Raw genomic sequence first — 15,004 nt, 5'->3', positions numbered from 1 at the left:
CTTCAGGAGCCAATCATCCAGGTAAGGAAAGATGATATGCCCATCTAGTAAAGATAAGCTGCTGGGGCTGACAGAACTTTGATAAAGATCCATGGGGCAGTGGAGAGACCAAGGGTAGGACACAATACTGGGAGTGATCTCTGTCTACCACAAAACACAGAAATAATTTCTGCACAGTAAGAATAGCAACATGAAAATAAGCATCCTTAAGGTCAAGGGAAATGAATGAATCTCCCAGATCTAGTGAGGGAATTATTGTTGCTAGGGTCACCATTTTGAATCGCTGGGAGCAGATGAAGGTGTTTAAAGTCCTGACATTGAGCATTGGTCTCCACCCCCCATTTTTCTTTAAGACGAGGAAGTACCAAGAACAGAACCCTTCCTGAGAAAGTCTGGTGGGACAGGTTTGATTGCCCCCAGATCTTGGCAGGATCGTATCTCCTAATTTAAAAGGTCTTTTTGAGAGGGGTTCCCGAAGACAGACTTACAACAAAAGGATGGACGGAATAGCTTGTAGAAATTTCCTCCAGAATCCAGCTGTCTGATGTGATGAGCTCCCAATAAGGTAAGAAATGAAAGAGATGCTCTCCATAAGAGTGGAAGGGGAATACGTGCAATGCAGGATCTAGAGTGGGAGTTAGTTTGTGACCCTCAACTAACGGGTCAAATGGATGTTTTGAAGATGTCCCTGGTTGAACTGTCGCTGAAGAGGAAGGCCCTTTCTTAGGGAATCTGGTCTTCTATGTGGGGAGCTTCAGCCAGTTTCATGGGCTAACAGTTGACTGGGAGAGATTGTTGAGCTGTCTGCAACCTGCTGTATTTTTTTTTTTTTTGCAGGTGTATAGATGCCCTGAGCTTGTAGCATCACCTGATGGTCTTTGAGAGAATGCAGAGACCTCTCGAAGGCATCACTAAACACCTTTGCGCCTTCAAAAGGAAGGTCTTCAACCATATTTTGTACCTCGTGTGGGAGGCCAAAAGACTACAGCCAGGAAGCTCAGAGCATGATTACTGCCGTAGCCATGGAACACGCAGCTGTGTCAATGGTATTGAGTGAGGCCCAGACAGATGCCTTGGAAACTGTCTGATCCTCTATCATGAGGGCCTGAAATTGTTGTCTCTGCTCCTGAGAAAGGTGTTCAATAGAGAAGAAAATTTTGAATAGACTGTGAAGTCATACTTTGACATCAGGGCTTGATAACTGGCTAGTCTATGCTGTAAGGAGGCCAAGAAGTAGGTTGTACAGCCCAAAAAGTCCAATTGTTTTAGGTCCATACCAGAGGGTGTTGAACAGAACCAATGTTGCCAATTCTGTTCACTGGCGCCACCTGCGAGTTGGGAATCAGACAGGAGGTACCCTAAGTCTCTGGGAGGGATGTACTACTTTTTGTTGGCTTGTTTACATGTTGGTGGTTGGAGTTGGAGTTGGTGGTTGGTTACATGTGTGTTGCAGTAAGCAAAGCTTCACTGATGGGCAAGGCAAACTTGCCCTGAGGAGATGAAGGAAGGATATCCAACATGAAATGTTGGGATTCCTGAATCTCATCTAATGGGACTTTTAAGTTGTCTGCCACCTTTTCTAGGAGTTCTTGAAAGGCCTTGAAGTCACTGGGGTAAGATGGTGGGGGAGGCATGATAGCCTCATCTAGAGATGAGGAGGATTTGTGGGAAGGTGGTGTTTCTTCCTCTTCCACTAGTGCCCTCTCTGGAGGGATCTGGGGGCATCAGTTTATGTTCCTAATAGGACCTCTTTTGTGATGGCACAATGTAGAAAGACACCATAATTAACCTACAGATTCCAATAAGCCTAAACTCTCAGAAGACCAGAACAAAGAGGCTGACCCAGAAAAGTCTCTGTTATTATGAAAAATATTTTTTAAAAGGATACCTCCAGGTATTAATTCTCCAGTGTTTTCCTACGAAAAATTACAGATTTCCTATTCAACATTTGGTAGATGAAAAATAGATGCTTTAGGTATTTAAGTCATATTAAAGAGATTTCAGATTTTCAATGGCTGTGGATATGCCTGAGCTTATTTTACAGACTAGTCATTTACATGCTAGCAGGCAGGAAGAAAGATAATTGAAAACAAAAACTCATTCTGCCATTGAATCAGAGTAGAAAGCACAGTATTTTGAACATCAACTTTACATAAGTTTCTATACACACGTTTTGTTTTAAAATAAACTCTCTTCCCAAACGGAGTCCAGAGATTTCAAGTTTCAGAGTAGCAGCCGTGATAGTCTGTATCCACACAAAGAAAAGGAGTACTTGTTTCACCTTAGAGACTAATACATTCATTTGAGCATAAGCTTTTGTGAGCTACAGTTCACTTCATTGGATTCCGATGAAGTGAGCTGTAGCTCACGAAAGCTTATGCTCAAATAAATGTGTTAGTCTCTAAGGTGCCATAAGTCCTCTTTTTCTTTTTGCAGAGTTTTCAAATCACACACAGGCTGCACTAACACCCTGAGAAATGTCCCCCTTCTCAGTCTGGTATTCTCAGACCAGACCACTGTGTCAGAGGGCAGGTAGGTTACAGTGTGCAGAACAGGCTATATAAGGAATCTTCAATGGGTGTTCTCAAACAAAGCAAATCAGGAAAGGTGGACGGATCTAAGGCACACCATTTCCAAGGAAGAGAAATTCTTAGACAATCTGGCAATAAAATTAAGCTAAGTTACAAACAAAACTACATTCATTCGGTTTTTTTTAAAAATATATATATTTTGAAAATTCCTAAAATTAGTGTTCAAAATCCAGTGCTTTGCCTATTTAGATGTGCAGAATAAACTTCTACCTGTTCCAAATTCCCTTGATCATTAATAAGTCCTGTCTTCAAAAATATATTTCTGTTTTTGGACACAAGTTTAGTTATTTATAAACATAGAAAAATACTGTAGCTTTTATTCTAGCTTTAAATATGAATACATCACTGAGAACAGTGCTACCAGTGCATCAATACAGACCACAACAGGTGAGAACTCAGTTTGCTTCTCTGAAGTCTTCATTTGCTGTTCTTCTTAATTTTCAAATGAAGAGAGTGCTCTTACATAGCTCGTTTATCAGTAGCCCTCAAAGCACTTTACAAAGGAGGTGTCTGTCATGTCTCCATTTTACAGATAGGGAAACTGAGGCATAGAAATTGGAAGATTTCCCCAAGGTCCACCCAGCAGGCCTGTGGCAGAACTGGGAATAGAACCCAAGTCTCCTAAGTCTGAGTCCAGAGTTGCAGATCTCACTTGCATCTGTTAGTCATTTTCAGTTAGCATTACAGTAGAACCTCTGTACGTTATCCTAGTCACTACTTTAGTCACTGCAGATTGTTTACATGCAAATTTGGAAATTCCAATAAACAAATATGGAAGGATAATATATCATGTACATTACAGTTGTCAAAATAAATGATCAATCTTATAATATACTTTACAGTACTGCAGCCAATATACCATATAATAATTTGTCAAAGTAAGAAAATCTACCTAGGATATGTGGCTATTAAATCTTCTCTGAGGAGACACCAACATTTTTTGGTGTCTGACTCGAAGTATGCTAATCACTAACTGCAATTTAGCAAGATTCTTCTGGTTTTGATTTTAGCATTGGCTTGTGATGACACAAGACTAAGACCACGAATCTGTCACTGAGGTAACTGATTCTGTGATTTTACGAGCCCCTTGTGACTTCTTGAAAATTTCAATAATTCAGCCCTGGCCGGTGGGGCTCAGGTTCTAGCTTCACCCCGGCCAGCGGGGCTCAGTCTCCTCAATCAATCCATGCTTTATTGTTTATTGCTCACGTCCTGTCCGTGACTTTTGATAAAAATACCCGTGACAAAATCATAGCCTTACACATGGTTAATGCTTGCCTCATTGGGGCTTATGTTTGGACAACAGATGAAAACTCATTTTACATCCAAACTCATTCTATGTCCATCAGTACTTACTATGCAAGAAAATGATTAAAAAGTCAAAACAAACAGAAGGGATAAATAATTTATTTTTACCATGAAAAGCATCTTCCATCTATGTCACTTGCTTATAAAAAAAATGTGAATTATTATACCTTTGGGTGTATACATTCCTTGTTGCATAGAACCTCCAGGTTCAAAAACGGGAGCTTTAAAATCAGCAACTGCTGACAACATTGATTCAAAGCTTAAACTTCCTGGAACAATGCCACTTTTGGGATTGGGGTTTTCTGGAATGTGATCTTTAGGTTAAGAAAAACAATTGTTATCAAGGACTATTTAACAGCAGAAACATAGCACATCACTATTTTCTTTTGTCTTAAATTTTAAGAGCTTCATTTAAGATGCTAAACTTTTGCAATGTTTTAATTTCACCACAAGAGGTCTATGTACTACAGCAGTTCCAGTGTAATCAAATTTGTATTGTACCATATCAACACTTTTGGGGTATAAATTTTAATTCTGTACACTACTTGCATTATTGCTCAGGCTGCTATGGTCTTATTCAGGGATTATATACTAAATGCACACGTTCTTGAACATGCTGTTAAACTTGTGCAGCTACCAATAAGGTGTGCTGGGGAGGATTGTTTAAAAACTTTCCAAAAATCTCTTCTCTCAATTAGCAATCTTTCTGTATAGAAACACTCTCATCCGCAGAAAGTAAGTCTTGAAAGTGAAAATGTCAAGCAAGCTCACTGATTGGCGATTATACATACATACGCACTCACATGCACACTTTTTGTTATTAAAAAAAGTACATGCTTGTATCCATGTGATAAATAACGATCATTTTATCCCTAGTACTATTAGTAACATATATTATTTTGAGTTAGAGTTAAGCACAAACAAAGTAAGCAGATGACTGGGACCCACAGACCTGAAAGCTCTGTAAACTGGGTTGACCAGATCTGATTTTATGGAAGTGGTAACCTGCAGGGGAACAACTCATTTCCTGATCTCCCGTTCTGGCAGTCCCCAAAATCAGAAGGTCAGCCCTGCTTTAGCTATTTTAACTTTTGGCAAGCAATAGGATTTATAAAAATTTAAGTAAGCCACTAGCGTTGAGTAAATAGGCAGCTAGGCTGACCCACAAACCAAGAGGCTCTTGCAGAAATGGAGGAAAAAGGGGGTGGGTAAGAGAAACTTGGCATTGACTCTCTCGAAGAAGAAGAAAAGTTGGTGAACTGCAAATACAGAGACAAGTATATTCATTAATTAGTCTGGTTTTAAGTATTAATAGAAATCCTCCTCAGCATGAAAGGGTGACATAAAAGTTGCTGAAAAGGAGGCTATATGATTTATGTGCAGGGAAAGATGAGCGGTGGAGTGCTTGATGGTAGAAGGAAAATTTAGGAAGGGAGAAAACGAGTGGATTTAACTAAAAATATTAAAAGTAATATTGTGTGTACAGCAGTGGGGGATGGATGGGAAGATATAGGTGGAAACACGCTAGGGAAAGAAAAAACAAAATAAAATGGAAAAAATAGATTGTGAAACTAGCATGATGTGCACATATCATTCCTAAGCACTCATATTATTACCTTATTATTGTAAACCTCAAGCTACTTTTCACCATTTCTGCCTTTAAATTATTGCTGTCACTTACTGCACTATGTTTACAATTGGACTGCAAGTTCTTTAAGGAAAAGATCATGTCTATTTTACTTGGCTGCAAAGCACCTAGTACACTGTGAAGACAGCTAAAATGTATTGCAAATCCTCACATGTATCATTTTCATACGAACAATTAAAGAAGACTAAAGTACTGAAGAAAATTTCATTGTGATCAACAGCATCATAATCCTATAACATCTGCCCACAACTCCTAAAGCTTGAGGTTGTTACGAGCGAGCAATATTGATGGCATCGTGCACAAGCTTTAAAATTCTGCAAAACACAGATTTCTTTTATAGTACTATTTACACACAGAAATCAAAATAAATAAGTTAACAGATTCCAAGGATATGAGATCCAGTAGTGAGCTATGAGTCCTGTCGTTCATACAGAGCTGGGCTACCATCTCTGCTCTGAGGATCTCGTCATCTGTCATTCCTAGGACAATAAAAATAAAATTAAATACCCTGTACAAGTTGTATGGGTAAAGAAAAAGGGGATACACAGGCACACACATGCAGTCAAATCTCAGTAAGTTAAACACTAATTACAAATGTGAGACTCAACAGTTTGATATCCAAGTTAACACAGTTACATTGTTACAATTCAATTCAAAGATTTCTGGTCGATTCCCAAAGATGTCCACAAGAATTTACTAAACTATTCCTATTTTCTTATAAGAGTTCTCTGTGTATTTGGAAGTTGTGTAAAGTAACAGCTCACTGATATTTCTCAATACATATGCTATTTTGAAAACAGACCATTGCACAGTAGACAACACTAAAACATGTTTTCTAAAGACTGTATTGTAAAGCACGGTAATAAATGAAGCTTAATAAAACACAACAGAATGCAAGTTTTAGCCAAGATTTTAAGTAATCACTTAGGCCCAATACTGCAAACACTTATGCACACTCTTAACTTTATACACATGAGTAATAATCATATGCATAAGTATTTGCAGTACTGGAGTTTAATTCATTTTTCTATGGCAATATCAAAATAATTTTATTCTGTGTTAAATACTGTATATTTTGGGGGGAGAGGAGAATATACCAACAAAAAATCACAGGAAAGGTTTCACAGATCCTGTGTCCCTAGCTGAATGTTTGGAATTTATGCCACTGAAGCACTATCAAATTAGCATACTTCACACTTATTGTACCAACTAGCACATGTTTCTACATCAGTAACATTAGAAATGCTGAAAAGGGTGATTACAAAGCTCAGTTCAGCTAGCTCTCAGTTCAGCATAATTCTGAATAAAGATCAGTGTCATAACACTAAGCTATATCTACAGGACTTTATCGGGGGTAAATCCCCTCCCTCACTCTGCAGGTATGGAAGGCCCAACAGACAGGATAACTGCGATAGTTGCATGGCTCACGTCTGGGCCAAGATGTAGGAAGCGCATGCAGAGAGACTGAATGCCACAGCAAGTGCTCTGAAAGGGTAATTTGTGCAAAGCTGCAGAAGTAATTTATGGAATGGGGTAATGCTAGTGGATCCAAAGCAAGAAGAGCAGCAGCCACTGTGGCAACAGTAATGCTAAAGTTTTACCAGCTGCCAAGTTTTGCGTGGCCGGGGAGAAGGTTTGGTACAAGACCAGGATTTTGCCCCAGGTTACTGGCAAAGATACTTTCTACATCATTTCTATTACAAATTAACAGAAAAGGAATATTCACAAAGCTGAAAATATTGCACATTTGCTTCTTCGCACATAATTTTTGAGGTGCCCAAATGGGAAATGAGTCTCTCCTTTAATTCAACTGACTTGATAATGTCCTATTCAGTTTACTTGATACAAACAGCAGAAACCAAGTCATGTATATAAAAATAATATAATACAATAAAATTTCAGTTAATAAGGAAAGTCAAAGTTTCAACAGGGGAATAAGAAGCTCAATCATAAGAGATTATTACAAGTAGGAGCTAGCTTTAGGATTTGCTGATTCAAACACTAGTATTGACATTTAAGCTTCAATATACATCTCGTGATCATATATATAAAAAAATTCAGCCATTTATTCTCTCAAGAAGAGGAATGGACACCCTAACCCTGTATTTTGGCTGTTTCTAGTTTTTAGGATGGTTAAAATGAAGCAACTGATGAAACTGAAACCAAATTATAAACATAAAGAATGATCACTCAATTTTATTTAATAATTTTACTTATTCTGCTACAGGATAGCTATTAAATGCCAAAAGATTTAAAACCAAATACACATAAAATTCCATGTTACTGTAATATTTGTGGCTAGACAGTTGTGATTCTTACCTAAATGTAAGCGAAGACTTAACAGAATGACGAGAAATGTTAAGGCTCCTTCCAACATAGATCTCTCATGTTCTGAATCAAGAACTGTATTCTGATGCTGCGATGCCATTGTTAACAGATCTACCACCTTGAATCTACAGGACACAGAGCAAAGTTAGCGACCTCATTCTTCCGTATTAAGAGCCTGATGCTGAGAGGTGCGAAGTATCTGGGAGTCCAACTGAAGCACCATTCAGGCCCAGGCCCAAAAGGAGCATAAAATAAGATGTACATAATCTAATTAGAAGCAATCCTTGAAGTGAAAGGCTTTTTATTTTCACAAGGTGTATCCTTATCTTCATTGTACCATTCTGATCCTATTCATACTTCACATTCAAATACATCCCATTTATATCGATTGAATACTTGAAAGTAGGTTAGTTGTTATTCACATTTATGTCCTGCTTTTCTTCAGCCATGTCTATGCTACAGCAGCACAGTTACCGTGCTGCAGCTGTGATCCTGTAGCATAGACACTGCCTATGTCAGCAGACGGAGTTTTTCCGTCAACATAGGAAATCCACCTCTCTGAGAGACGGTAGCCAAGTTGACAAAATAATTCTTCCATCAACCTAGCTGCGTCTACAGAGGGGTTAGGCTGACCTAACTACTTTGCACAGGGTGTGACATCTTTCACAGCCCTGAGCGACAAGGCTAAGTTGATCTAAGTTTTAGGTGTAGATGGAGATGCAAGCAGACTTCTTGTGATCCTCACTGCTATTCATTCTCCCCTTCAGTGTGGGAGTTCCAAATACTTACACACCAGAGTGTGCAACACTTCTAAAATTGGAAAGCTCAGGAGATTCAACTCTGGAGTTTCATAAACATATTGCACACACTGGCGTATAAATCCAAAACCAGCCCTGAGTGAAAGGGAGGATGAATGAAACTGCCATAGTGGAACCCATCAGTGCTGTGGTGCAAGAGGGATTCAGCAGGTCATACACCTTTTCCCCATGGTATATTTTAAATAGTCAGTAAGTGGCAGAATGCTATATATTGGTATTCATTCTATCCTTATGCTTTGAGCTTACCTTTCAAAAACTGATGAAATAAAATAATCTGGGTCAAGTCTAGAAGCACAGACCTGTAAAAACAAACATGGCACATTCACTTTACTCATCAATCATTAGCGTTCTTATAAACACAGTACTTGGGTTCACAGAAACTATACCTTACCTGTAACAGGTAAATGTCAGGATCAATCATGGAGTTACAAAAATGAGACTGCACATAAGTCATTGCTTGTCCTTTAATTTGTAGACCATTTCTTACCCACATGTTACTATGGATTTCAGAAAGGCTTGCCTATTTTTTAAAGAAAAAGAATTAGCTGAAATAAATATTTTGCAAACGTTCAAGGAAAATCAGCTATTCAGTTGTCTGTAGTCACACCATCAGCTGCAATCCCCTCAGATCTCAAAATCAGCAGAGCTGGACTATCTCGAAAGTTGGATGAGAGACACCCCAGAAAATACCCCTGATGCTGCAAAAAATTCAGTTGGTACCAGTATGTATGTGGTTCTCTTCTTGCTGAGACAGTACTGAATCCATGCATGAGGCATGATATTAAATTACAGTGGTGAATAAGACTTAAAACGAAGGCTTTGATCACTAAAAAGATACTGTACTATTTTTTGCAAGTTTGTTAACCAGGTGTCCTGCCCAAATTCAAAGTAAGGTATTTATATTCCACCACAGATCTGTAATATGTAGAATATGGTCCACTCTAAAAGGAAGGGCATTTCAGGAAATGGAGGGGTAGGCATGTGAAAAGATCCATGGTTCGTGATTCTTTATCCTGAAAAAGTACCCGAAAAATGAAGTGTGTGTCTTATAACAGATTATCAATTATTACATCTATTTCTCTTCATCTCCTAACTTGGACAGAAACAGAATGTTAAGTGTAAAGCCACAGGCAAGAATCCTGCCCATCAAGGAATAAAGGGTCTTCACAACCCAGCCTCTACATTCACTCCTGCATATTCTGCATCCTCAATTTGTACATATTAATATTAATTGAATGCACAAATTGTTCCAAGCACAAGTATGTACTCAAATTTAGCAGTAGCTTTTTGAAAATGTGATCCTAAACATTAAGCATAGTTCTCAGCAATATAAACACCTAGGGTCATTATATGATGTTAACAGTATTTGAAAAAGTAGTTATCTGATTCTAAGAATACTTTTCTAAGTTTATTCTGACAAATCACTGTAAAACTGTGCTTACAAGTGATAAACATTTCATATATTGCAAGGAGTTGTCACCTATGTTAATTTTTGTATTCCACAATTAATGTGTTTTTCCACAGCTGTTTAGACATTTTTTAATATACTTAAACTATTTGGACTGGAAGAGGGGAAAAGAGATAGCTGTCCTCTTTCGTATTCTGTACATTCAAACCAAAGAAGCAGCCTGGCACCATACCTGAATCTGAAGTGGGTGAATCATTAGTTTCATCAACATCTCCTGATCTGGTAAAATAGAATCCAAATCTAGCTCTTGGCATTTGACAGCCTACATACAAAATGGAGTATAAATTTTACTGAGAATATAAGGAAATGATTTTTTCATACTATAAACCGACACCACCTTATTTTCTTATAGAATATGGTAACAAATCCATGCTTACCTTACTCAAAAACATAGCATAGTAACGATGTAGTGGCAAATGAAAAGTAACCTGGTTAGGCGCTGGCTGCAATGAAAATACAATGCATTTTACCATCAAATACAAAAAAGTATACGAATCATACAGACTATTATTTCACCTGGCACATCCACTGCTGATGGCTCTTTCCGCTAGATATTGCTAACGTTACCGTATCTCTCCCCCTGCCAATGCTTCATCTCCCTTTTCCCAAACAGTTCAGGTTGATCTCTCCTGCCTAGCCACTAGGATATTAGTCTCACCCCACCTGGAATCAGAGAAATGTCTCCCAAAACACCAGAGCTGCCCACACCCTAGTACTTCATATGAAATTGAGTACAGAGAGTCTTTATCGTTGCTAAAGCTCTCCACTCTACTGCCTTGGAGTGCTCCTATGGCATCAATTGGTAGAACCTCAGTCTGAATACAAGTTCACATTAATTAAATTGGAGACTCCAGTGTTCTTAATTCACAGATGTATCACATCATACCCATGAATTACAAAGGTTTTAACAAGAGTAGCATTGTTTTTAACATGGTAATCCATCTGTTACGGTATTTAAAAGGATAATTTTCTTTCTCCTTTAAATAATAAAAAATACTTTAAAAGTTAATATTTTAACAAGTTTAACAAGACATTTCTGACAATACTTTGTTTAATCATATAAAGGATGCAAACCTCATCTACGAAGTTGATTGCATCAAACCAGTCCTGAAGTGCTTCAAGGCAGTACCTAACAACATTTCGTGTGTACTCTTGTGTCTCCTGCAATAAGAAAAATTATTTGACATTGCATCATCGTACATTGTACCACACTATTCAAAAACAGTTTTGCGTTTACAGTTTCATTAATACAATGGGGAAAATAGTTTGTTAACTAGTATGATGGTTTAAGGATTTTTTCAGTTCTTTCTGTTCAGTTTTAAAACAGGGCACAAATACGGAATTTGCACAGTGTTTCTCTTTTTATTTAAAAAAAGTTTTCTTTTCCACCACTGAAAATTAACATGGTTTAACGATTTACCGGTGGTTGACACTGTCTTTCTCTACACTGAGGTTTTTCCCAAATTCATCAATGGCAGGAGTGCCAGCATACCAGAGCCTAGAATATTTTTGTTATTGTGTTATCCAGACCTGTTCTGAGCTGCGATGCAGGTGTCGCCCTCTATCACATTCAACCAAGTTTTATTTAAAAAAAAAAAAAAAAAAACTTTCATTTTATTGTGTCAACCAATTTACTTGGTACTGAACTAAGTTTTCCGGGTCTATAATTCCTAGGACCATCCCCAACACCATATTTTAAGAGACTAGTAAACATTTGCTACCCTCCAGTCCTTGGATGTAATAACAGTGGATTTAAATGTTTGTTCAGCCACTTGATTGAGTTCCTTTGAAATTCTTACAAACAACACTATTTGGTCTTGGTGGCTTAATGTTGTTTAATTTAATCTATTTGTTTTAGCACAGAAACAGGAACCTGTGCATACAAAGGGACCTTTCATGCACAGATCTTAAAAGGAATTACTAAGCATCCAATATCCTATTCAAACATTTCTACTGCAATGTCTTTAGACTTTAGCAAACTCAGTGTAGTAAAATTCAGTGCTCACCACTAGATTAACAAATGTGAGTGTAATTATGGTGAACGTATAGGAGTAATTTTGTTTCAGGTTAACCATAAACTTTATTTTTATATATATATATATATTCTCACATTGAAATGCAATTTACTTTAAATTGCATCTCTCAAAGTTAAGGCAAGATAGGCTATAAACCTCAAGCAGTGGGGCCAAAAGCATGTGGTGGGGGGGGAAGGGAAGACAACTAGTTGGCACTTCAAAAACTAGTAAATTGTAGTACAGTATTCTAAGGGCAATTTAGCCTCAGAAGTGAGATTTAATAAGAATATCTTAATATGATTTACAATATGAAAATGCCTTTGCAATTGCTAATTTAAACTTTTGGAATATTTAGTTTACGTGGCTCTGGGAAGAAGGATAAAGGAGTTTGAGGCGCAAGTGGTGTTCTCGTCCATCCTCCCCGTGGAAGGAAAAGGCCTGTGTAGGGACCGTCGAATCGTGGAAGTCAACGAATGGCTACGCAGGTGGTGTCGGAGAGAAGGCTTTGGATTCTTTGACCATGGGATGGTGTTCCATGAAGCAGGAGTGCTGGGCAGAGACGGGCTCCATTTTACGAAGAGAGGGAAGAGCATCTTTGCCAGCAGGCTGGCTAACCTAGTGAGGAGGGCTTTAAACTAGGTTCACCGGGGGAAGGAGACCAAAGCCCTGAGGTAAGTGGGAAAGAGGGATACCGGGAGGAAGCACAGGCAGAAATGTCTGTGAGGGGAGGGCTCCTGCCTCATACTGGGAATGAGGGGCGATCAACAGGTTATCTCAAGTGCTTATATACAAATGCACAAAGCCTTGGAAACAAGCAGGGAGAACTGGAGGTCCTGGTAATGTCAAGGAACTATGATGTGATTGGAATCACAGAGACTTGGTGGGATAACTCACATGACTGGAGTACTGTCATGGATGGTTATAAACTGTTCAGGAAGGACAGGCAGGGCAGAAAAGGTGGGGGAGTAGCACTGTATGTAAGGGAGCAGTATGACTGCTCAGAGCTCCGGTACAAAACTGTAGAAAAACCTGAGTGTCTCTGGATTAAGTTTAGAAGTGTGTGCAACAAGAGTGATGTAGTGGTGGGAGTCTGCTATAGACCACCGGACCAGGGGGATGAGGTAGATGAGGCTTTCTTCTGGCAGCTCACGGAAGCTACTAGATCGCATGCCCTGATTCTCATGGGTGACTTTAATTTTCCTGATATCTGCTGGGAGAGCAATACTGCGGTGCATAGACAATCCAGGAAGTTTTTGGAAAGCGTAGGGGACAATTTCCTGGTGCAAGTGCTAGAGGAGCCAACTAGGGGGGGCGCTTTTCTTGACCTGCTGCTCACAAACCAGGTAGAATTAGTGGGGGAAGCAAAAGTGGATGGGAATCTGGGAGGCAGTGACCATGAGTTGGTTGAGTTCAGGATCCTGACGCAGGGAAGAAAGGTAAGCAGCAGGATACGGACCCTGGACTTCAGGAAAGCAGACTTCGACTCCCTCAGGGAACGGATGGCCAGGATCCCCTGGGGGACTAACTTGAAGGGGAAAGGAGTCCAGGAGAGCTGGCTGTATTTCAAGGAATCCCTGTTGAGGTTACAGGGACAAACCATCCCGATGAGTCGAAAGAATAGTAAATATGGCAGGCGACCGGCTTGGCTTAACGGTGAAATCCTAGCGGATCTTAAACATAAAAAAGAAGCTTACAAGAAGTGGAAGGTTGGACATATGACCAGGGAAGAGTATAAAAATATTGCTCGGGCATGTAGGAATGAAATCAGGAGGGCCAAATCGCACCTGGAGCTGCAGCTAGCGAGAGATGTCAAGAGTAACAAGAAGGGTTTCTTCAGGTATGTTGGCAACAAGAAGAAAGCCAAGGAAAGTGTGGGACCCTTACTGAATGAGGGAGGCAACCTAGTGACAGAGGATGTGGAAAAAGCTAATGTACTCAATGCTTTTTTTGCCTCTGTTTTCACTAACAAGGTCAGCTCCCAGACTGCTACGCTGGGCATCACAAAATGGGGAAGAGATGGCCAGCCCTCTGTGGAGATAGAGGTGGTTAGGGACTATTTAGAAAAGCTGGACGTGCACAAGTCCATGGGGCCGGACGAGTTGCATCCGAGAGTGCTGAAGGAATTGGCGGCTGTGATTGCAGAGCCATTGGCCATTATCTTTGAAAACTCGTGGCGAACCGGGGAAGTCCCGGATGACTGGAAAAAGGCTAATGTAGTGCCAATCTTTAAAAAAGGGAAGAAGGAGGATCCTGGGAACTACAGGCCAGTCAGCCTCACCTCAGTCCCTGGAAAAATCATGGAGCAGGTCCTCAAAGAATCAATCTTGAAGTACTTGCATGAGAGGAAAGTGATCAGGAACAGCCAGCATGGATTCACCAAGGGAAGGTCATGCCTGACTAATCTAATCGCCTTTTATCATGAGATTACTGGTTCTGTGGATGAAGGGAAAGCAGTGGATGTATTGTTTCTTGACTTTAGCAAAGCTTTTGACACGGTCTCCCACAGTATTCTTGTCAGCAAGTTAAAGAAGTACAGGCTGGATGAATGCACTATAGGGTGGGTAGAAAGCTGGCTAGATTGTCGGGCTCAACGGGTAGTGATCAATGGCTCCATGTCTAGTTGGCAGCCAGTGTCAAGTGGAGTGCCCCAGGGGTCGGTCCTGGGGCCGGTTTTGTTCAATATCTTCATAAATGATCTGGAGGATGGTGTGGATTGCACTCTCAGCAAATTTGCGGACGATACTAAACTGGGAGGAGTGGTAGATACGCTGGAGGGGAGGGATAGGATACAGAAGGACCTAGACAAATTGGAGGATTGGGCCAAAAGA

General features: G+C 39.7%; 1 protein-coding gene across 4 annotated transcripts in view; it reads right to left on the bottom strand.

Annotated features, from left to right (window-relative positions):
- The window catches only part of UBR3 (ubiquitin protein ligase E3 component n-recognin 3), a 215,571-nt gene that overhangs the window by 136,145 nt on the left and 64,422 nt on the right, over nucleotides 1-15,004 (bottom strand). For all 4 annotated transcript variants that reach the window (XM_077829550.1, XM_077829551.1, XM_077829553.1 and 1 more), the window contains exons 11-18: nucleotides 11,236-11,322; nucleotides 10,539-10,604; nucleotides 10,334-10,423; nucleotides 9,085-9,213; nucleotides 8,940-8,992; nucleotides 7,867-8,000; nucleotides 5,942-6,026; nucleotides 4,067-4,209 (exon numbers count right to left, since the gene is read on the bottom strand). In XM_077829550.1, coding sequence (XP_077685676.1) covers nucleotides 4,067-4,209; nucleotides 5,942-6,026; nucleotides 7,867-8,000; nucleotides 8,940-8,992; nucleotides 9,085-9,213; nucleotides 10,334-10,423; nucleotides 10,539-10,604; nucleotides 11,236-11,322 — 787 coding nt within the window. The remainder of the gene's footprint in view (nucleotides 1-4,066; nucleotides 4,210-5,941; nucleotides 6,027-7,866; nucleotides 8,001-8,939; nucleotides 8,993-9,084; nucleotides 9,214-10,333; nucleotides 10,424-10,538; nucleotides 10,605-11,235; nucleotides 11,323-15,004) is intronic.

This window comes from Eretmochelys imbricata, chromosome 11 (assembly GCF_965152235.1).
Source record: "Eretmochelys imbricata isolate rEreImb1 chromosome 11, rEreImb1.hap1, whole genome shotgun sequence".
Lineage (NCBI taxonomy): Eukaryota > Metazoa > Chordata > Testudines > Cheloniidae > Eretmochelys > Eretmochelys imbricata.
Note: the sequence above shows the minus strand (reverse complement) of the source record. Positions and strands in the feature narration are given on the sequence as shown.